The 23,476-nt window shown below is 35.9% G+C and overlaps 1 protein-coding gene across 1 annotated transcript in view; it reads left to right on the top strand.

The window, feature by feature from the left end:
* Positions 1-23,476, top strand: part of ANK2 (ankyrin 2) — a 181,699-nt gene that overhangs the window by 70,988 nt on the left and 87,235 nt on the right. Inside the window, exons 5-10 of the mRNA XM_070948372.1 lie at positions 2,661-2,759; positions 5,495-5,680; positions 7,570-7,668; positions 12,181-12,279; positions 19,988-20,086; positions 21,063-21,260. Of these exons, the coding sequence (XP_070804473.1) occupies positions 2,661-2,759; positions 5,495-5,680; positions 7,570-7,668; positions 12,181-12,279; positions 19,988-20,086; positions 21,063-21,260 (780 nt within the window). The remainder of the gene's footprint in view (positions 1-2,660; positions 2,760-5,494; positions 5,681-7,569; positions 7,669-12,180; positions 12,280-19,987; positions 20,087-21,062; positions 21,261-23,476) is intronic.

Here is a 23,476-nt window from a genome sequence, read left to right as displayed (position 1 = left end):
GCCTGAAGATGACGAATGAGACTTCGTTGAAACGTTGCCAAGAAACCTCCAATTTTACGCAGGAGAAAACCCAATCCCAACTTAAGATCCTCCAAAATCCCAACAAAACACTTTGTAAGGTCTTTTGAAACTCTGGCTAAAATCCTAACCAACATTTTAAAAGTTTTCTTTTTGGCAGCGTTTCAACAAGCTCTTTAACTTGTCATCAGCGAATCCCTACAGCTTCTAAACTGAAAGTAGGGTTACATATATATATTGATTTTGGCATACAGTAAACAAAAATTAGTAATTAGAAAATGAAAAAGAAATGCAAGTTTCAATTAACTTTAAAATGCATTTTAAAGAAAAAATTGAATTGTAATTGCATAAAAAAGCAAACAAATCTTTCCCAGATTAAATGATTATTCCATTTTTTCAGCTCAGTTATTGGTAGCACTTAATGTTCTAGGCACTGCCTGCAGTCATTATAACAGATGTTCAATTTTTGAATTTTGATCCACATACAGTTGATTCAGAAAATGATGATAGTCTGACTCAGACATTAAATGGCAGGCATTGTAGAACACTATTACACCTTTGCAACTGAAATTTATTGCAGATCTATGTTAGGAAGAAATCAACAGGTAAAGGTAGCTTGGTTTTGGAATTTACTGCCTACTGATTTAATAGTAAATCATTGCAATTTCTTTTGATTACTTTTGTTAACAGTTAAGCGTTCCAAAAATGTATATATATATTTTTCAAATCAATAATTTGAGAATTCAGAGATAGCAGTAGTTATAAGTGAATTACATTCTTTCATACTCTAGGCTGAGAATTTTTGGATTTTTTTAGTACTTAAATGTGGGGATATTATCAGTTTCCATAGTCCTTTTAAGAGATATGTAATTCATACAGGGCCAAGCAACTCGGTAGTCTCAGATATGTGGCCTTATTCAAATGTGGCTATTACTTAGGATGAAGATATATCTGTGTTCTACTCATAACTGATTGCATTAAAATGGTTTCCTGATGCAAAATTAGAATTTGTAATTAGATATTATATGTACAATTATGCAGAACTCATTATGTTTTAAAATAAAAGATTAGCTTTTAAATAAAAAAAAATTCTGCAGGGAATGGAAGACATTTTATTTACAGAAATAATGTGGTTGGTTTGGTTCTATGTACTTCGAACTTAATGGTTGAGATGTGCTGCTCAGAATCTGGTATTTGTTTTGAATAGATTTTGGACTGTGTTATCATATTTGAAACTGTTTGAACTCCAGTTTGGTTGGCAAATACATTTTCTTTGTTTTTGATTGATATTTTATATATTAAAATGAATGTCTGTGCAAATCTGTGACTTCATGGTGCATTAAAGTTACACTTGATATCACATGCTATGACTGGTTGAGGGTTTTTTAAAAATTGAGCTAAAATGAAATGGCATGACAAACAGAATTCATTTAATGATGCATTTTTATTACCATAATGTTATGCATTTCCAGGAAATGCATGCTGACCTCAAAACAGAAGTGAAGAACTATATAATAATCCTGAAACAAAAATAGCAAGATTTAGTGTTCAAAAACCATAATACAAAATCCATCAAGCTGTTCTGAATTCTGATGTTATATGCTCTGTACCCAGTGAATAATTTAAAACGATATTCACATTTTAATAAAAATATATTAAAATATATATAGTACTGCATCTATATAACTTAATGAGATGTCTCAAAACCAATAAAATGTCTGTTGCATATATTGCTTTGGGTTTTATTCTTGGATGAATTAAACAAAAAGAATGAAAGTTACTTAGTTTCTATTTTTAATTAATGAATTAATTAAGCTTCAGTGTCATTTTCAAAGATATACATAAAATGAAAGCAACACATGTTTTATTTGACTCTGTTAATAGCCTGCTCACAACTCTATTTTGTAAACTGTGGCATTATAAGAATTAAATCTGATAGTTAGGATAAATTGTATTATTCTTCAAAGCATTCCTTGAAAATATGAAACTTGCCCTCCCCTTAAGTCCTGAGTTCACATTTTTGACTCCTGGTTAGGATATTAAGTTGTAAAAGTTCTTTTGCAGCCCTGTTATAATCAAAACAGTTTTTCCTTATATTAAAGTGTCATGGAATATATATTGTTCCAGCCTATAAATCTTCCATGATTAAGGTCACTGTTCTATGTTGGACAGTGAGTTACTTTTAATTAAATACAAGCAATAAATAATAGATTTCTTCTTTTCTTCATAAATATTGTAACTTTTATATTATTTATTTGAAAATCCTATTTCTTGCGGTATATGCTAAATTAACTTAAGTGCTGCATAAAGAATCTGAAGGGTATCTTAAGCTTTACAAAACCACATAAAGTCTCTAAATCACTACAATCTTATGTTTCATGCTTAATACATATTTAATAGGGCTCACAAGATATTTACTTTAATAAATTAAATGTTTAAAAAGATACAAGCTTTAAAATAGTTTTGCCAAAAGAAGGTTTTGTAAGTACCTGATATTTCTTAGAATTGAGTTGTTCAGTGGAATGTTTTGTTTGTTTTTCCTTTTGATTTTACTTGAGCTTGCTTCATGAATCACATTATTTTGTGCGTAATTTGCTTTGACTTTTAATATTTATGGTTTGCATATTACTATTTTCCCTTAGAATGGCTTCACACCTCTCTACATGGCAGCACAGGAGAACCATATTGATGTAGTAAAATATCTTTTGGAAAATGGAGCCAATCAGAGCACTGCTACTGAGGTACAGTATTCAGATCTTCCTCCTCCTCTTCTGCTTGTCCTTTTCTTTAAAATCATGGTTCCTACTTTATCCTGGTTTTCTGAAAACACAAACCATACCCAACAGTCAGTTCTCTTTCAGAGTAAGCATTATCAAAAGTAGAGAAAATGGTATAGCTGGTCCTCGACTTATGACCACAATTAAGCCCAACATTTCTGTTGTTAAATGAAACATTTGTGAAGTGAGTTTTGCCCCATTTTATGCCTTTTCATGCCAAAGTTATTATGTGAGTCTCTGAAATTGTTAAATTAGTAACAACGGTATTAAGTGAATCTGGCTTCCCCATTGACTTTGCTTGTCAGAAGATCACAGAAGGTGATCACGTGATTCCAGGATACTTCAACCATCATAAATATGAGTCAGTTACCAAGCATTTGAATTTTAATCATGTGACCATGAGAATGCTGCAATAGTCATAAGTGTGAAAAATGGTCATAAATCTCTTTTTTCAATCCTCTTGTAACTTCAAAAGCTCTCTAAATGAACTATTGTAAGTCAAGGACTACATGTATGCCAAAGCAATTAAAATCATGATTAAGACAAAGATAAATATGGTAACTTTAGTTTAAAACTCCTATATATATTTCTGCCTTTGCAAACTACCTCGTTTTCATTATTTATTAGTCATATTTCTATGCCGCCCACTCTCCGAGGACTCTGCCTTCCAAACTTCTAGGTTAAATATTTCCCAAATGTTTTGATACTGAAGTGCAATGATAACATTTAACATTGCAAAAGTGCTCATTCATGAATAAATTTATTTACAAAACAATCTTCTACCTTTAGCATTTGTGTAATGTGAAACAATCTCTTGTCAATTTCTTAATTTGTCACCTTTCTTGGTATGTAGTAATCCCACTGCAGGGTATCCAAGATAGTACAGTATTTAATAGAGGAGCCAAGTTTGCCTTTGTTAACAGCTGTTTTGCTATCCTTTCATTGGGTGGATACTGTTCCATTTGACAGTGGCTTTTAAAATAAACCTTTCTGCTGCTGGAACGGATTGAGGTCATGTTACATTGCAGCTTTTTGTTGCTGGGATGGACAGAAGCCATGTTCCCATTGCAATTTTGCTGGATATGAAACATCGTGTGGTTACTAAGCAACTGGACAGAAACAACAGGGCAAATGAATGAATCTCTAGATGATCTTGGTGCCTACATTTCTCTGTTTGATGATGGTGATGATGATAACATATTGCATAGTTATCTCCCCACGTACATTAATTCATTTCTTGGGAGGATCTGAAATTGATAGTGCGCTCATATTATGTTAGGAATGAGTAACAGTTGCATTATTCTATTTTAAGTGAATACATGGAACAGGATGAGATTGATAACACTTTTTATTTGTTAATTCGAAAACCACCTACTTTATTACTGAGTGTTTCTAGATTTGGAATGAAACCATTTCACTTCCTGTCTTTTTTAAACAGAAGAAAGTATATAACCCCAAACCAACAGTTCATTATTAGCTTCTGTTGTCCTAAAACTTCTTTCGCTATATTGCAGTTTGTTTTGAATGGCAGCCTAAGGGAAGATTTACACATACTGGTGCTTGCTGGACATACCAACCAAACCAACCAAAATGGTGGCCCAAACCAGGAATCCATTGTTAGCTTTTGGTTGTTGTAACACTTCTTTTTTGTTAGATTGTAATTTATTTTAAATGTGAGAAGGCTTTGCACATAGTGGCACTTGCTGGGATGTGTGTGTATATCAAAAAAGGCAAGTTACAGGTAGTCAAAGCAGCAGTGCAATTCAATCCCTATTCTTTTTGTAATTGCATCAATACACATTCAAAAAGCCTGGGGATTGCCTCATGATACTGCTTCTGTCATGTTTCTGTTTCTGATCCCACCTTGTAGGTTTCAGTGTTTGCACATAGTTCCTAGGTTCTTTAATATTCTGTTCCCAGAATATTCCCAGAGGAAACAAACACATCTGAAGATGAGAGATTATCTGCACTCTTCTTTATCATTTTAAAGAACTCCACAAGGCACTTTGGCTTCAGCATTTTCTTAATGCTTCCTTTTATGTGTTGCATGAATTCAACATGTCCATGTTTTCTTATATTCTCTGCCCCATCTATTGTCTGCCTCCTGAATCCCAGCTCGGGAAATGGGGATTTTGCAGTATCCTTCCCCTGGAGTGGGATGGGAATGGAGATTTTACAGTATTCTTCCCCTGCCATGCCCACCAAGCCATGCCACGCCACCAAGCCACGCCCACAGAACCGGTAGTAAAAACTTTTGAATCCCACCACTGCCTCAGTGGTAAGTCAACTTTGATTTGTGGTAGCTGTAAGCAAGCCTATTCCACTGAATGGAACTTGAGACTTTTCTTCCAAAGTCATGCCTAGATAAAAGTCTGTAGAGATTCTCAGTGATCCAGATCATGGTTTTCCCAAAGGTGCTTTTTCAGGAGGCAACTGGACTTTGATATTTTTTTCTTTTTAAGACGTTTCGCTTCTCATCCAAGAAGCTTCTTCAGCTCTGACTGGATGGTGGGGAATGGAAGGATTTATATTCCTTGCAGACAGCTGGTCATCTGCATCCTTTTAGAGGGTCGTTGAAGCACTTGGAGGTTTATCTGTGTCCTCAGGGTCACCTGAGTAGTGCTCCTGGTTCCTGTAGTCATGTCTAGATAGCATCAAACTAGTTTAATGCAGCATCTCTTTTCTTTCCCTTCTAACAGGATGGGTTCACTCCACTAGCAGTTGCATTGCAGCAAGGACACAATCAGGCAGTGGCTATTCTTTTGGAGAATGACACTAAGGGGAAAGTGCGACTGCCGGCACTGCATATTGCTGCCAGAAAAGATGACACAAAATCAGCAGCGCTTCTTCTCCAGAATGATCATAATGCTGATGTTCAGTCTAAGGTACAAAATTACCTCTTTTTTCCAGGTTGGTATCAAAAATAGGATGTTTCCAAGGATTTATTTTTCCCCCAATGAGCAAGATAAAGGACTGCTTTTTTACCACTGAGATTGGAAGTGCAACTATTTGCAGCTTTTGTATGATTCATATATTTATTAATTTATGGTTTACAGCATATTTATATCTTAATGTGGATAATAAGCATACAGCACTATAAAAGTTACTAACATGGATGCTGAATCTGATATATCCAGCAAACCAGTAGTGGGTTTCACTTACCTTTGTTACCGGTTTGCAAATGTGAGTGTGTGTGCGCTCGCTTGATTCGGTGCGTTATGCACATGTGCCGAGCACCGTGATGACATCCAGGCGGGTGGACGGACCCACCCACCACCACCACTACCGGTTTGCCCGAACCAGGTAGAACCGGTAGAAACCCACCACTGCAACAAACCTTCCCTTTTTTCTTACAGCTGCAAGACAATATGGATTTAAAGGCATAATTCATTCTTCAGATTCCTTTTTCTTGTTTTGATTACCTGCGGTTTTTCAGCACTTTCTATCTTTGAAAATGTAATCCAATTAATACTGTGGTTTAGATTCTGAAATATAAAATTTAGACTTTTGATTATTTACTAGGCAGAAAAAAACTGTTAAAAAGTGTTGTTAAGTAGGTTCTGGGCTGTGTAATCCATGGAAATGTGATATTCCATACACTGACATTAGAAATTAATCATGCGTATAGGAGTTTTTCCCCAGTAACAAGATTGTAATTCATTTTAGTGAACAAGTGAGCTTTCTGTCATTCTACCAATCTGTAATATCTTTCCTCTTTTTTCCAAAACACGCTTCAACAGATGATGGTGAATAGAACAACTGAGGTACCAAAACCAACAGTTTTGTTAACCTATTCTTGCCAGGCCTTTACTGAAAATCATTTCATGCCCCCTCCATCGCCACCGCCATTCCATACAGTTCAGAGTGTATCACATTTCATTTTTATGTACTCTAGGCAGAAATATATACTGTCTCATCTTTTTTATTTTATTTTGCTTCATTTTTTGGTTTTGAGATATTCAAAGGTTTTTGTATTTGTTTTTCATAGTAGAGTAGGGAACTAAAATAGTGGGCCTGCAGAGGAATTATTAAGTACAGAACAATTGCCTATAACATGAATTTATTTCTGTAGCAGTGTAAATCCATTCCAAAATATTCATCTGGACAATTGGTTTGGATTGTTCGCTGCTTGCAAATGGCATTTTTAAATTTTCGAGATTCTTTCCCTCTTCATAATTTATTATGTTTCAAGTGCTGGGCAATTTAATATACTGAAATCAGTGGAACTCTGTTCCAATTTAAAAGTATTCCTAGCCCAGCAGAGCTCAGATTCTATTCTTAAAGAAAAAAAATGATAAAAATGTCCACAATTGGATGTTGAAAGCACTTTACAGAAGCTAACTCTTAATTTTACAGAGCTGCTTTCTGTAGACAACTATGGAAATTTGCGAGAGAAGATGGCTAGCTAAGCATGGACATCTATAGTTTATCAACTCTTGGATCCATATTTTGTTAGCAACATCCCTCACTTTCTAAATTATATGGAGAGTCAACAAGTAGCATGGCAGTAGTATACGGTACTTGATAAGAAGTATAAAAAATTAATTTTTTCTCCAAAGACAGAGAAAATGAATTTTGCATCTGAACTAAGAAAAATGAATAAATAATGAAATGAGCAAATAAGAAACCATAACATTTAATTCTTGTACAATTAGAATAGTCCAGAAGTAGGAGAGTAATTCTGGCTTATAGTGTTCAAATTTTAGTTAACCATTGTCTTGTGAAAAAAAAAAAAGAACTGGATTTTCTAATTAGGACTGTTTTATTTTTGCAGAGTGGCTTCACACCTTTGCACATAGCGGCACATTATGGAAATGTTAATGTAGCAACACTTCTACTCAACCGAGGAGCTGTTGTAGACTTCACAGCAAGGGTATGTGTTCTCATCTTCTGCACATAGAAATAACAAGTGAATTTTCAAGGAAATTTTCATTAAATATATTGAAAAGAAAAGAAGAAAACAAGGGAGGAAATAAGGAAGGAAAGGAAATAAGGAAGGAAAGGAAGCAGTAAATCTATTCACAGATTTGTTTATTTAAAGGCAATGATTCTTCATCCCCCTTTCCTTTAGAAATAATATCATATTTCATAGTTAGAAAATAGTTGACTGTAATGCATTCATTATATTTTTACAGGTACCACTATACATGAACAAAAAATATATCTAATATGGGTAATTCTCAACTTATGATCACAATTGACCCCAAAGTTTATGTTGCTAAGCAAGACAATTGTTAAACGAGGTTTGCCCCATTTTACAACCTTTTTTACCACAGTTGTTAAGTGAATTACTGCAGTTAAGTTAGTAACAAAGTTATTAACTGAATCTGACTTCCCCATTGACTATGCTTGTCTAAAAGTCACAAAGGTCATCACATGACCCCCCTCCCCCCCGGGACACTGCAACCATCATAAATATAAGTCAGTTGCCAAGTGTCCGAATTTTGATCATATGACCACAGGGATGCTGCAATGGTCGTGTGAAAAACAGTCATAAGTCACTTTTTTTTCAGTGCCATTATAACTTTGAACAATCACTAAACAAAGTCGAAGATTACCTTTATTGATATAATACGTATATTGCTTCATTTTAACTGAGCAATTTAAGAATTGCTATGAATTGGGCATTTGAGAAAAAATGTATGGTAGCAAAACCAAAAGCTTTATTAATCTATAGCTGTGATGGCGAACCAATAGCATGTTGCCAGAGGTGGCACACAGCGTCCTCTCTGATGGCATATGAGCCGTCTCCCCAGTTCAGCTCTGCTGCACATGTGCGCATACCTCCCGCCAGCCAGCTGGTCTTTGGGTCTCTGCCGCACATGCGCAGGAGGTGGGGCAAGTGTGGGGGGCAAGTGTGCATGCACAGGGGTGGGGCGTGTGCAGGGGGTGCGGGCACATGTGTAGGGTGTGGGGTGCATGCAGGGGCCGCAGAGCGCATGCGCAGGGGCCATACACACATTGCATTTGGGGGTTCAGGCGCACGCACATGCATTCACATATGCGCACTTTGGGCACTTGGTCCGGAAAAAGTTAGCCATCACTGATCTATAGCATGCTTACTTCGACAGATTTTAACGCACCTGCTACTTTCTCTCAAGCATCAAAGTATTGCTTGTTCCACCCACATCGCTGACAGATGAAGATGGAAGCAGACTTTCTCTTATGAAAGCTTCCTTTAAATTTTTACAGACACTAGAACTAGACCTAGTTACAGACCTAGTTACAGACCTAGTTGAAGCAGAACTAGGACAATATGTGGGGAAAGACCTTAGGAGGACTTGGCCAAGGCATCATGCCAAGGGAATGGTCAGATAAGAGTCAGTATTGCCCACAACTGGATAATGAGCAGGGCAGGAGGCTTAGAAGACACCTTCCATAGTGTCTCTGCCTCTAAAGCAGGCAGGGATGGGAGGATTGCACTTTCAGAGTTGAGAGATTATCTTTGAATCACAACCAGACAAATTAATTCTACTTTATTGTAAAGCTACCTTGATAGAATCTAGCGGTGTCCCAGTCTCCCAAGGTCTTTCCCGCGTAACATCATGGCTATAGCAATTATCTCAAGATAGTAAATTGGGAAAGTTAGCTTTATTAAGCCATTTTTCCCACATAGATATTCATATGGATCATAGTACTTCTTTAGGGTCATGTTACTGTCACTTCATAATTTATTTTGTTCTCACTATACAGTGATTGGTTTGTTTTACATCAGCACAAGATCTAAATCCACTAAAGCTTATCTTTATCTAGAATGCTATATTTTGAGGAAAACAATTGAATCCTTCATTTATCTCTATGAATCATTTCATGATGAGCAAATTCACCTCATTAGTACACCAAACTAACTCTTATTTCAGCAAGAATAAACACATTCCTATTGCAGCAGGTTTTAGGAATCATTGAATTATATTTCTGTGATGACCAAGATGTTTTAATTATTCTTGATAAACTGGTTTGTATTTTTTAAAATAGATATTGGCTTTTTAAAGAATAATATCCTCAAATAAATTTAGAAATATTTTGAATAAGCTGGATAAATATTTATATAGTTACAAATGTGTACTCATTTCTACTTTGTCTAATTCTTGAAATCGTGCAAATAAAATCTTACTTTTTAAAAAACAAGAACAATACAGCTTTTCAGCAGGAAGTCACCTGCATCCTACATATTCTTACACATAAATTTTATTTGATTCAGTAGGATTAATTTTGGAGTAGATACAGTATACACAGGGTTGTGCTGTTAATTTTGAACATCTTATAACTCACCATCTAACTATTTTATTTATTTGTCATATTTAGACACTACTTATATATCCTTCACAGAGCAGCTATTATTAACCGTCTGATAGTTGCATGGGCTCAGCTCAAATGTTTTTTCCCTGCTTAATTTCTATATCATGTTAGGATTGGTTTTCTTCATATATTTAAAGTGCTTTTTAATATTTTTTTTTCCTTCTATTTCCTACCATCATGCTAAATCCTTACCTACTATTCATGAATAGGAAATGAAGCAAAATCTTCAGACCTCTTTAAGATGTTTTAACGCAAATAATTTGTTATGATAATTGGCTTCACTGTTTTTGCGTATATAGGTATTTGATAGAATATAAATATAGCTTTGAAGGTCATTTTGTCTTTCATATTGTTTGTATGTCTGCAGCAAAACTTTTGATGTTTTGATCTTTCAAAATTTTAAATAGGAGTGCACTGCAATATCCAAATGTATATTTAAAAGAGTATGTAAAAGCATATATTTAAAAGCAAATGTAATAATCATGTGTTTACTTGCATGAACCAAAGGAAACACGTGGAGATATATCATTGCTTTTATTACACTTAATCAAGGTTACTCTAAGCCTTAATGCTAAATGCTATTATTTCTTTGCACATCTAATTAATCTGAATACACACTTAAATGACACAATTATCACCCTTTTCCAGTTCTCAAGAATTATTATTATTTTATTATTAAGTTTATGTAGCTCCCCTTCTAATGCTTGTGGCTCTGGGAGGTACACACAATTGAAACAACAACAACAAAAACCCAAAACAATTAAAACAATAATTAAAATACAATTAAAACAGCTAAAGCTATCCTAAAATAAAAACCATAGGAGAATGCAGACAGACAAACAGACAATAGGGTTCGGGCTTCAGATAATAGGAGAAAATGCTTTCCTTCTGGGTAACCTCCTTGGGGATGGGATCAACCGTCCTGTTGGATCTGAAGGGATGGGGAGGTAACTAGATAGAGATGCCTCTCAAAAGACTTGAAAATAGGTGAAATGCTAGCAGGTGGCATCATTAACAACCTGCACATTATTTATTTAGGTTATCCTACACCCATTTCTCCAGGGTATGTTTGAATGCCTCCCTTCCGCAATCATGAATGGCAGAAATAAAGGAAACCCTGTAACACTTAGACATCTAACAAACCTTTGATTATGTTTTTCAAAGTTGTACGCTCATAGTTCATGCTTCAGTGATTTTTCCCTCTAATGGAAAAGGTTGTCCGGCTATCCTGATTAAATTTTATTTTAAATAATAACAGAATAACAGTATTGGAAGTGACCTTGAAGGTCTACTAGTCCAACTTCCTGCTCTAGCAGGAAACCCTATACCTTCTTAATTGTTAAGTTGTGTGCCTTATTCATAACCCATGGCTTATCCAGAAAGAAGTAGATTGTAGAGTAAATTCTTTTTAACACTATTTTATAATGTTTAGTTTATTTAAAATTATCTTGTTTTAGTCATACACTGTAATAAAGGAGGAGGATGTTGAATGACCTCAATTGATCTTGCAAAAAAGCTAAAAAGGGTTGGGCCTGGTTGGACTTGATGGGAAGGTATAAGGAAATCCCAGGGCTAGGGATTAGAACTCTGATCATCAAAATATATTCTTTTATAAACCTTCATTCAGAATGTTTGGATCCAACATTTTTTCTAACCAAGCAAGCAAGCAGTGCCAATCACTTCTGTCACATTGCTTAGAAAACTATCCAGATTGGTTCATATCATCGCCGTGATCTGAGCAATGATACAAACAACTTGAGAGTCTTTTTACCTTTATCAATCACCTGTTCATTCTAATGAAATGCTAAATACGACACAACATAAATGTTACGTTTCTAATACACATCTCTATCAGAAATATAACAACATTTATGCTGTGTCATGTTTAGGTAGACATACTATATACCTGGAGTCGAGTTTTCATTAGCAGCCTTTATGAATCAGATATAATTGTTTTTAAATGTTTAATGTACTCTGTGATACATCTGTGTTTATATTCTGTACTGTTTTGTGTCATAATGCAAAACCATTCCCATTGAACGTCTCCAACCCCATCATGCTTTTGTTTGTTCTTTTCATGGTGTAGAATGGGATCACCCCACTGCATGTGGCTTCCAAAAGGGGGAACACTAACATGGTGAAGCTCTTGTTGGATCGTGGAGGGCAGATCGATGCCAAAACCAGGGTGAGTGTTTTATTCCCTGAATGTATGTTCTCATGCATTTAACATTTTTGCTTGGTAGGGGCTAGAACTCTAATCATCAAAACACATTCTTTTAGAAGACTTTTTTTTTTTTGTCTTTGTGAGCAGAAGGAAATTCACACAGTGCTATTTTATTCATGGAAGAAACCCTTCTGTGAGTATATATCTCCTTCCATGAGTGAAAACTCTTCTTTTTTTTAATAGATACTCTTTCTGTAGCATTTGTTCTTATCAGAAAACCCTTCTGAAAAAGTGTTCCTATACTTGTACATAAATTCCAATTTTCTGTTTTTCATTAAAATGGCCTAAAAATTTTTTTAAGCTATTGTGTGAAAAAGATGGTACTAATTTTTGTTTAATGCTTTAATTTTCAAAGTGCACAGAGCCTTGCTTTCAGTTTATAAAAGAAAATTTTGGATTAAACTTCAATCCATTTGGATTACTGCAAAGTGTTCTGCATGAGACTCCCCTTGAAGAGGTTACAATTGGTCCAAAATGCAATGGTGCATGCAGTGGTACATTGCACCCCTATCAAAAGCTGCACCAACTCTCTGTTTTCTTCTGGGTACAATTCAAGTTGCTAGGTACTATTTTTTAAAATCCCACATTGTGTGGGACCAAGTAATCTGAGGGACTGTCACTCTCTCTAAGGCTATCTTTCTGTACCACCAGAGTGAATTGGATAGGAACATCCCAGTTCCTTTTCCTTAAACATTGCCAGCTTGTGAGACCTTGGCAGTATGCCTTTTCCATTTCAGCCCCTGCTTTATGGAACATTTTCCCTGCTAACATCTAACAGGTCTCAGTTTTCTGTCTTTGCCTAGAGTGCTTAAAACTTTCCCCAGGCTTTGGGATAGAGTGAGGTCTGGGTAGGATTAGAATATGGATGCACCAGGGAGGTGTGGCTTGATGACAAGATCTGGGGGGGGGGGGGGTCTGATTGTTTTTAGTTTGTTGTTGGCTTTACATGATTTTATTGATTGCAAGCTGCCCAGAATTGTTGTAAGATGGTGGCTATAGAAATGTTTTGATTTAATAAAATAATTCTGCTAAAATGTGGGTTTACTTTAAATTCAATTATGTTTGAATTCTAGAGCAGGTTAATAGAACCCATTGAAGTTAAGCCTCGAGAAAATCATCAGGTCTTTAAAATTTCCCTAACAGCTGACAGTGGAGGTGCCTTAATGAAGCTGTGGGGAAAGTAAGCTCAAGAAGAGCTTTCTGCAGAAAAGTCTGATTAACTTGTGCTACCCAGCTAAACAGCTGTTGAAAGAGACTGGAAAAGAAAACCAAGGGAATATCTACTTCTATAAAGAAGATGAAAGATTTATTTAGGCAGCTGATATAGTAGCTATCAATGGCCTTTCTAATTCAAGATTCTGAGATATGTTTACAGATAGAAGTATTCTAACAGATCTAACATTCCATAGATCTATTCTATTCTATTTTATTCTTTCTACCAAACAGGGAACAATACTTGATGAAAATATAATCGCAGATTCTATGATTTCCGTAAGATTACTCTTCTGAAAAAGATTTTAAATGACTTTATTGTTTAATTTATCATCCACATCAGATGAGAGTGTTGCTCTGAACTGCCAGCACAGAGACATTGACACCTGAAATGACTGGCATCCAATTTGCATATAATTTGCCTATTTTTCGAGACATTTTTCAGTGTGGGAGATTCCAGACTTTTGGTTTCATTTGTCAGCGTCATGTGACTGTGCAAAATCTTTGTGTCCAATTTTGATTCAGCTTGCATCATTTTTGTTCCTTGCTTTGTCTACTTTGTCATGGTCATATGTAAGTGAATAATGATGATTTGAATAATTTATAATATAAAAGCCTTACAGCTAAAGATATGATTGTCGAGTAGAAAAATAGAATATATATTGCCGAAATGGATTGCATTAGTAACTACAGGAAAAGCAAGAAAGAAAGAGTCTCGTATCTCTTTTATCATTGTTGCTAGGAGCCCCTGAAATCCAGTGTAACTCAATCAAGTCAGCAGTGCCCAAAAAGTATGTGTAAGGAACAATCAATTTTGCCATGTCACTATGCAACCTCCTTTACCCCAACAGCCAAAATTTAGAAAACAAGAAATTATTTTTATTCTGTGACAGGAAGATACCAGGTTGGTAAAACAAAACCATAAAAACAATATCGATATTTTATCTTTAAGGTAAAACCTAATAAATTGTGAATGAATAGAGACTTGGCTCAGAAGGGAGAAAGGAATATGAATAATTAAAGGAGGAGAAAAGATTAGGGAAACTCAGGGAAAAAAGGAAAGGGTGAGCAAGAAATAAAAAATAACCTTTGATTATTATTTTTTTTGTTTAAGATATAATAGAGAGAATTTGATATGCTTCTAAGATTCCATTTTACAATTTTAGAGGTAGAGAGAAATGGACATGCTTTCATGCTTTCATGCAAGCTTAGACTAGCATAGAAAGGTGAAGCTTACACTGCTAGGTTGCCTGCTAAATCAGTCCTACTAAATGAGGGATCCCACTACGGGGTCACGGGTCATTCAGAACTGGGCTGTGCAAGCAGTGGGCATTCACACATGCACACGCATATCCACTTTTGTGAATGCTGGCACTCGCACATGAAGCTCCATTTGTGCAAGTGGCAGATGCTCACACATAGAACCATCCTTCTCCCACCACCTGTCCACCAAGCCAGAAAAGTTGAAACACTGTGCTAAACCACTTATATCTATCTAAGTCAATTACAAGATAAAGCTTCATTAACACTGGTCAGCACAAACATTTCTCCTCAAAGCAGACCTTCTGAGACCATGATCTCTGGTACCAAAGTTAGATCACTATGCGGATGATTACCAAGTTGTAGGGCTACAGGAATTGACAAACTAGCTATAGAAACTAGCTATGGCAAGCAATAGAAGAAGAATATATAAGGGTTCTAATCAAACTGTGCCAACAAATCTGGAGAATAATACAATGGCCAGTAGGTTGGAAGAGGTCAATCTACATATCAGTATCAAAGAAAGGAGACTTAGCAGAGTGTGTAAAATATAGTACAGAGAACCCTACATGGAAAGCTGATGTTTAAAAAGGCTAAGAAATACATGATGTTATTGTTGATGCATGCTAAATGATTGAGAAAGCCGAAGGATACCAAAAATAAGTCAGTATATGCTTCTTCTTCTTTTTTTTTTTTATTTGATTTATATGCCGCCCTTCTCCGGAGACTCAGGGCGGCTTACAATGCGTTGTATATTAATCAATTCTTCATTGACTATGGAGAAGCCTTTGATTGTGTCAATCATGTTAAGTTCGGAAATGGGCTTAGAAAAGTGGAAATCTCACTGTCCTCATGCAAAACCTAAATACACAAGTCAGGTCAGGAAGCCATGGTATAGACAGAAAATGGTGAAACAGAATGGTTCCAGGTCGGCAAAGGATGAGGCAAGATTGTTTATTTTCCCTTTATTTTTTGACCTATATGAGGAATATATATTAAGGGAAGCTGGAGCAGAAGAAGATGAGTGTGGTTTTGAAAATTGGAAGAAGTGCCAGTAACCCAGACTATGCTGATGACACTACACTGCTAGCTGAAAACACAAGGATCTCCAAGCTCTACTAATAAAAGTCAAGGAGCACAGTGAAAAAAAGTGTCTACATATACAAAAAACAGTCATACAAGTAATAGTTTTTTCCGCTTTTGTTTATCTTCTCTACTTCTTAGTATAAAAAATTATTTTCTGATAAACATTTGATAATTACTAACCATATTAAAAGTTTTGCCTGTTACATGCAAAGTTTATCTGCCTTAATGGGATTTATTACAATACTGTGTAGCCTTTGCTTACTGGTTGGAGACATAAAAGAAGACTAGGCCATCAAATTGTCTGGGCTTTTAGCACAGACTACTTCTGTTAGTTGAGAAGCTAAGAAGTTGACACTGTGTTTCACTTAGTTGCAGAATACAATTTCAGATTGTACATAGATTAAGACAGGGGTGTCAAACTCAAGGCCCACGGGCCAGATCTAGCCCACAAGGTGCTTAAATCTGGCCCATGGGGGCCACCCTGGAAACAGTGATGGACCAGTCCACGGTGCATCTGCCAATGAAAACAGAGCTCATGAGGGTCGCCCTCCCAAGCTCCGTTTTCCCTACCAGAGAGTTGCAGGAGGCCGTCCCAGCCGAAAACAGAGATTGGGAGCCCATTTTTGCTGGCAGAGCACTCAGGCTGCCATAGGCACCCCATCACGAGTGACGTCAAACTGGTCATGCCCACCCTGACCATACCCAGCCCCCTCCCCAGGTTAAACACAACCCTGATGCAACCCTCAATGAAATAAAGTTTGACACCCCTGGATTAAGAGATGACCCCAGGTGCTCTATATTTGGTAGAAAGTTGCTAGATCACCCTCTTGTATGAATATTATCAGTTATCCCATGGTGATAATGGTGTCTATTGATTTCTCCTGGGTTTTTGGAGTTTGTGTCTGGTTAATGCATCAGAGCAAGGCATTCAACTTTTTCTAGGTTGAGATCTGCTTAAAGGGACATTCTCTGTCTTCCGTGAGTTATGCTAGAGGTCGAAAAAGACATTTGCTGCCTATGGCCTGAATGTAAACAGATCCATTTTTATAGTTGAGGACTACAATAAAGTAGGGCCCTGGAGCACACAGGGGACTATACTTCCATTCAAACAAATACATTCATGTTCTCCTTCAGACTTCCAGCTGGTGAGAGAATGGTAGAGATAACATGTAAGTCCTACTTTCTACTTAGGTTGATTCCTTCACATATGCAACTGAATACACTATGGTTTTCCTTTAATCTTCTTCTTTCAGCATTAAGGACACAAACAAAGGAACTGAAAAGTAGCTAAATTTTGCAGGGGAGTGGGGTTTCTTGTATTTTAGTCATTCTTTGAGCAGTGAGGTGTGTTATTACAAAATGCAGTTTGTTTATGTAATATTTGGGCAGGAATAATGTGGAACAGTTGAGGTCCATTTAGAAATAGAAAATTCTGTGTACAACTGTGTGGCCTTCCATGAGGAGGCCTGCCTAGCCATTGATGCTAAAAGTGGATTAACAAGCTATTATGTCATCCAATGCTTCAGTGCATTTCTGGGATTTAGAAACTGATTCCTACTTTCAAATATTATGACTTGCTTTATTTCTGTGGTGGTAAATTTTAAGAGTACCATCCACTTAAGTACATATAAAACATTACACACAGTGACATTAATATTAATGAGTTTTAACTTAGTTAAAGTTACAGTTTTCAGGTCTTATTTATTTATTTGTTGCTTTTAAATAACAGAAAAATAAAAAAGGAACAAAACGAAGAGATAATCATGATAAAAATATATATATTATCATAGAAAAAAAGGAAAACAAGTGCTTTAAAGTACAATAGAAAGTACAATGTAAAAAGTACAATAGAAAAAAGGAAAAATAAACTATATTGTTTTAACAGTAAACAGTTTCAGTTTTATGTATATACACATATACATACATACACCATGTACATATACATACATGCAGGCGTGTGTGTGTGTGTGTGTGTGTGTGTATGTGTGTATTTGCATTTGGTTTTTAAAAGAGTAAATAAATTATAAGCTAGAGAGCTCAGTGTGCTGATCTGGTTGGATGTTGACCTACATAGATAATTATTATGTTTGCTGTGTCCGCAAAGAGTACAATTTGCATGTTTTTTTCCCCCATTTATTTAGGAGTATAGTAGTTGGTTTATTTTAAGGCTTTATTGTTTTTCTTTTTTCCATCGCTTGTTCTTGGTTATCCAGAATCAGTAAATTTTTTATTGGCTTGCCTTTTGATAATTAGCGAGTTTCATGCTAGAAAAGCCTTTCATGTGATTTGAGACAGGATCTTGTGTACAAAAAAGAAATAAAATAAAATAATGCAAGGATCGTGTTCTGATAGCAAGTTTATCCAACAATGCTTACATGCTTTTTAGTCTTCCTTGACTGGCATCTTTTTTCCTATTTTATGTTTTTTATTTATTTAGCATCATTTCGATGCCATCTCAGTCTTAAGATTCTGGGCCTCTCTTTTGACATTCTTATTATCCTTTTTTATTGTTCTTTTCCACAATTTTTGTTACCATGGAACAAAATGTCTCCATGCATTATTGTATAATGCTGACTTCACATGGTCTCCTGGCAATTTGCAATTTAACCATGAACAGAGAATAAGTTACAGATAGTCTTTGATTTGCAACCAATATTGGGACCAGAATTTCCATTGCTAAGTAGGTAGTTGTTAAATGAGGCTCACCCAATTTTATGCCCTTTTTTGCCAAAGTTAAAACTCGGACCACACATCTTCTGAATAGTTTTTATCCCAGAGCTATAATTGCACTCAACAATGAACTAAAGGGCCAACATCAGTGAGCTGTTGGACAGCATTACTTGGTCTGTTGTGTGGACGCTTGGGTGGTTTCGGGGTGGGGAATTTTTGGTGGGTGGGGGGGTGTCTGGGGATTGTCATGTGTGTTGGGCTTGGTCTCTGGGTGTTATGTGAATTTTGTTGTATGGGTGTACTGTGTATATACATACATACATACAATGACAATAAACTTTACAATTAAGCAAATCTGGCTTCCCCCATTTTCTTTGCTTGTCGCAAGCCAAATGGGAACCTCGCAAATGGCAATCACATGACTGTGGGATGCTGCAGCTGTTATGAAAACATGATGATTGCCAAGGGCCTGAATTTTGATCACATGACCATGCGGATGCTTGATGATCATAAGTGCTGGGTGTAAGTTTCTTTTTTTGGGTGCCACTGTAACTTTGAACATTTTCCAAATGAATGGTACAAGGACTACTTGTACAGTATACCATGTATACCAACTACCTCAGGTGAACAGAATCCAGCTACATAAATTTTAAATTAAATTGTCTATGGAGATTCTCAGTCATCCAGGTCATGGTTGTCCCAAAGTTGCTTTTTCAAGAGGCAACTGGACTTGTTTTACTTGAGAAGTGAAACATCTTCAAAGAAAAGCCAGAAAGCCCAGTTTAATTTAAATTATGAATTAACATTTCTGAAAATCAGTTCTGTTTTTTTCTTGCCAAAAACTGCCAGGGAAGTACTAGCCATTCCACAGGAAGGGAACACAAACAGAAGCACATTGTCTTCTAAGCCTCTTTTCCTTAGCTTGCATGGAGCGCAGGCCCTCAAGCATCATAATTTGGAATGCGTATGTCCCAAACTGATCCACCCACACTTCAGAAATAATTACATATTTTAAAAAGATTTTTTATAATTTTCTATTACGTAGACAGATTGGGTATTTCTGAAGGAGAATATTCTTATTATTCTTTTCATTGCTAATAAATTACAGCTGGCATGTAGAAATATATATAATATCTTTCCTAACAGAACTATCTCTCCTAGCAGCAATTCTGTGCATGAGTGAGAACTATTACTAGATGTAATATATAGAAATACTTGTAATTTAATGCCAATTTCCTAATTTGCATAAACTTATTAATGCCAGTGCTATTGCTTCCTGACTGATTTCTGAGAGTCCCTATTGGAGAGAACCTAAAGCAAATACTTCATCATTGCCACTAAAGATCTAATTTTTCTGCAAGATTTGTATTAGCAGTACAGTCAAATAATTGTTTGACTCCAATATAAAAAGGCATGGTTTCTGTTTTTGCTGTTTTCAAAGGATGGGCTGACTCCACTGCACTGTGCTGCACGAAGTGGACATGACCAAGTTGTAGAGCTTCTTCTGGAACGAGGTGCCCCACTGCTTGCCAGGACCAAGGTGTGTTTACAGTTCAGACTAGTATTTTAAGGGAGTTTGTTTGCTATTGAAACCCATAGCAGTAAAATAAATAATGATTAGTAGAGAAATTGATAAAGGTGTAATCAAATATTTTAAAATTCACACATCTTTGCTCTCATATGTATCATGTGGTTATTTATTTTCTCATTCACTTCTCTTTGCACTGTTTCCATTGCTTTTTATGTAAAAATGCAGTCATAAACTTCTACAAGCAGAGTATGTGCAGACAAAATGAAGGTATCAACAAACTAGATGTACATTTAGGGAACACAGTATTAATATACTACAATAGACAATGGATTGGACACAAAGCGCAAATGCATGAATACCCGTTTAGTTTCTAAAACAGAGTGAGGTTTTCCAAGTGAATAAGTGAAACTATAAGTTTGTATGTATGTATGTATGTATGTATGTTTGTTTGTTTGTTTGTTTGTTTGTTTGTTTATTTATTTATTTATTTATTTATTTATTTATTTATTTATTGGTTCGATTTATATGCCACCCTTCTCTGGAGACTCAGGGCAGCTTACAATGCGTTAAGCAATAGTCTTCATATTTTTGTATATGCCTGCTTAGTAGGGCTTTTGGCCCCCCCAAGCAGTGTTCTTTTTTATACAAAGTCAGCTTATTGCCCCCACAATCCGGGTCCTCATTTTACCTACCTCGAAAGGATGGAAGGCTGAGTCAACCTTGAGCCTGGTGAGATTTGAACATGCAGTAATTGCAGGCAGCTGGTGCTATTTAACAGCACTTTAGTCTGCTGCGCCACCAAGACTTTTAATATCTTGAAAACCAACGTTGAAATATAACTAGGCAATGCATTATTGTAACTTGATGGATGAATCTGTTAATTTTTATAGGCTGTTTTTCAAGACTTAAATTTAAATTTGTTGTGTGTGCATGCACATGCATTTACAAGTTGTTACTGTGTAATGTTTTGCATTGTTCATTTCAGAATGGACTGTCTCCACTTCATATGGCTGCCCAGGGTGACCACGTGGAGTGTGTCAAACACCTATTGCAGCACAAAGCTCCTGTTGATGATGTTACATTGGATTACCTGACTGCCCTCCATGTTGCTGCACACTGTGGTCACTATCGTGTCACCAAGCTTCTGTTGGATAAGAGAGCAAATCCAAATGCCCGTGCTTTGGTAAACTTTTCATGGATTTCTGGTGGAGCATAAAGGGAACTGATATACTGACTCCACACATTCAGTTCAGTGACTCTATAAAGACAAAGGGGAGAATTGCTGGCCTTTTCAATAGGATACTCTATAACTCTGCCACAAATCCATGTAGTTAATAAGGCAATTGAACATTAAAAGATATCTAATGGATACAGTGGCATGTGATGAGAATGTGAGGCAAACAGAATGGTCAGCATACATGAGAAAGGGGAGCTTCAGCACAGAATTACAGTCATAGACTTTTTGAAACACTAAGAGTTTCCTCATCACAGTCTACATTAAGATTATATTATATTATTCACCATAAGCAGTGTGTTATAGTGAATGACATCGGCGTAATGCAGCCTTCTTCATGGGTGCTATGAAGTTGTGTTGGTGTGGAAGTCCTTTATGGTACAGTAGTTTCTAGCCACTATATTTATGCTGCTTGCAAAACCTAACTGTTGTAGTCCCAACATTTTCTCCAACATTTGGGGAAGTTTGAGCTAATATATGTTTGGTAGATGGTCAGCAATATTTATTTGCTTAATAATTCTGATTTGTTAGCTATATTTGATTACTTGAGTTAGCATTTTCATAGCTTTTTTCTATTCAGAATATAAATAGTAGAGTTTACTCATCTGTTTCAGAACAGAAGTTCTTTTTCCAACTGCTCTATTTGAACCCGTTCCATTTCAAGTTCCTGTCCTTTTCTTGCATGCATTCATCAACTTCACAAAATCAGACCACATTCATTCATTCAGATCTATTGCCTTACATGGCCACCCATTTCATGTATATGGCTAACAATTAAAACAAACTAAAAAGAAACAAAATTTAAAAACTAATCAGTAGTATAAAAATAGCTTCTAAGAACATCAATAATATCCAATGTTTAAATCAGCGATGAACCATGCTGTCATGGTCGCAGCTTAAATGGCAGAGTCAAGTTTTAATATGTTACAAAATGCCAGTAGGGTTCAGGCAAGTGTAATATCAGGGAGAATAATATTCCAGAGGATGGGTGCCACATCTTCCCCCTTTTAATTTCACAGATATCCAGTATATATATTTTATTCAGTTTATTCAGTAATTTCTGTTCTTTATCATTTACTATTCACTTTACATGTTATAATCTTCTATATGCGATGGTTATCATCAAATGGATCCACAGGTTCTCATTTTTTTTCTGCCCATCACAAGTTTGGTCAATCAAGATTTTTTTTTTTAGCAAAAGAAAGGAGATATTGACTAGATCACCATTTTAAGTTATATCAGTGTCACCTGCATCATTCCTAGCTAATGATAAGGAAATACCTGGTTTGGGAAATTTTGGCCAATATGCCACAAGATAACCAAAGTAAGTTTTACTCCAAGGCTATTCATGCATTTCTATGGAAGCTAAAATTCTCTTCTAGAGTAGGGCTGTCAAACTCCCAGCCCGCAGGCCAGATGTGTTTAGTGAAGGGGAAAAAAATCCTGATATGTCACATGACGCTGCCATGATGACGTAAGTATGACACCCTGTTCTAGAGATTGCCCTGCAAGTCAGTGTGATGTTTCCCACACCCACCAATTATGAAGTATAAGTAGCTTATCTTGATAAAACTGAGAAACTTAACCTTCTTATCTAATATATCTCCATATAGTTGGTTGTACATGTCTACTGATTTCACAGCATTGTTAAATGCATAATGCATAAAGTCTTCCATGAATCTTTAGATGCTCAAAAATACTAAGCAAGCTTAAACTTTGTTAAATCTTTGGTGGAAAACTATAGATCAGATAGGAAGGCAAGGAAATACCCAGCTAAAATGTTACTAAGGAAAACACATGGATATGTCCATGTAATGACCAAGTTATCAAAAATCAAGTTCCACCTAAAGGAAACTTTTACTTTTTATGAGATATGAATTCAGTCATACACAATGTATGATTCAAGTTTTAACCTTAAACACTTCTTGATTTGATGTTGCCTGGAAATACACTGTGTAACACTTTTAGACAGAATTAACATTTCAAATTATTAAGATTAAACAAGATACCAGGCAATAGACCAGAGCTTAATGTCAACCATAAGTGGCTTAGTGTCAGTGGATAGGGGTAAAGGGTGAGATTGCCTTTCAGCCACTGAACCAAAAAGAAAATGGAAACTTAAGAAAACAAGATTTTCTGTTACTGTTTTTAAGCTCCTTAAATAG

The sequence above is a fragment of the Pituophis catenifer genome, unplaced genomic scaffold (assembly GCF_029215685.1).
Source record: "Pituophis catenifer annectens isolate HBS135680 unplaced genomic scaffold, rPitCat1.0.hap2 SCAF_8, whole genome shotgun sequence".
NCBI lineage: Eukaryota > Metazoa > Chordata > Lepidosauria > Squamata > Colubridae > Pituophis > Pituophis catenifer.
This window is presented reverse-complemented; position numbering and strand designations above follow the sequence as displayed.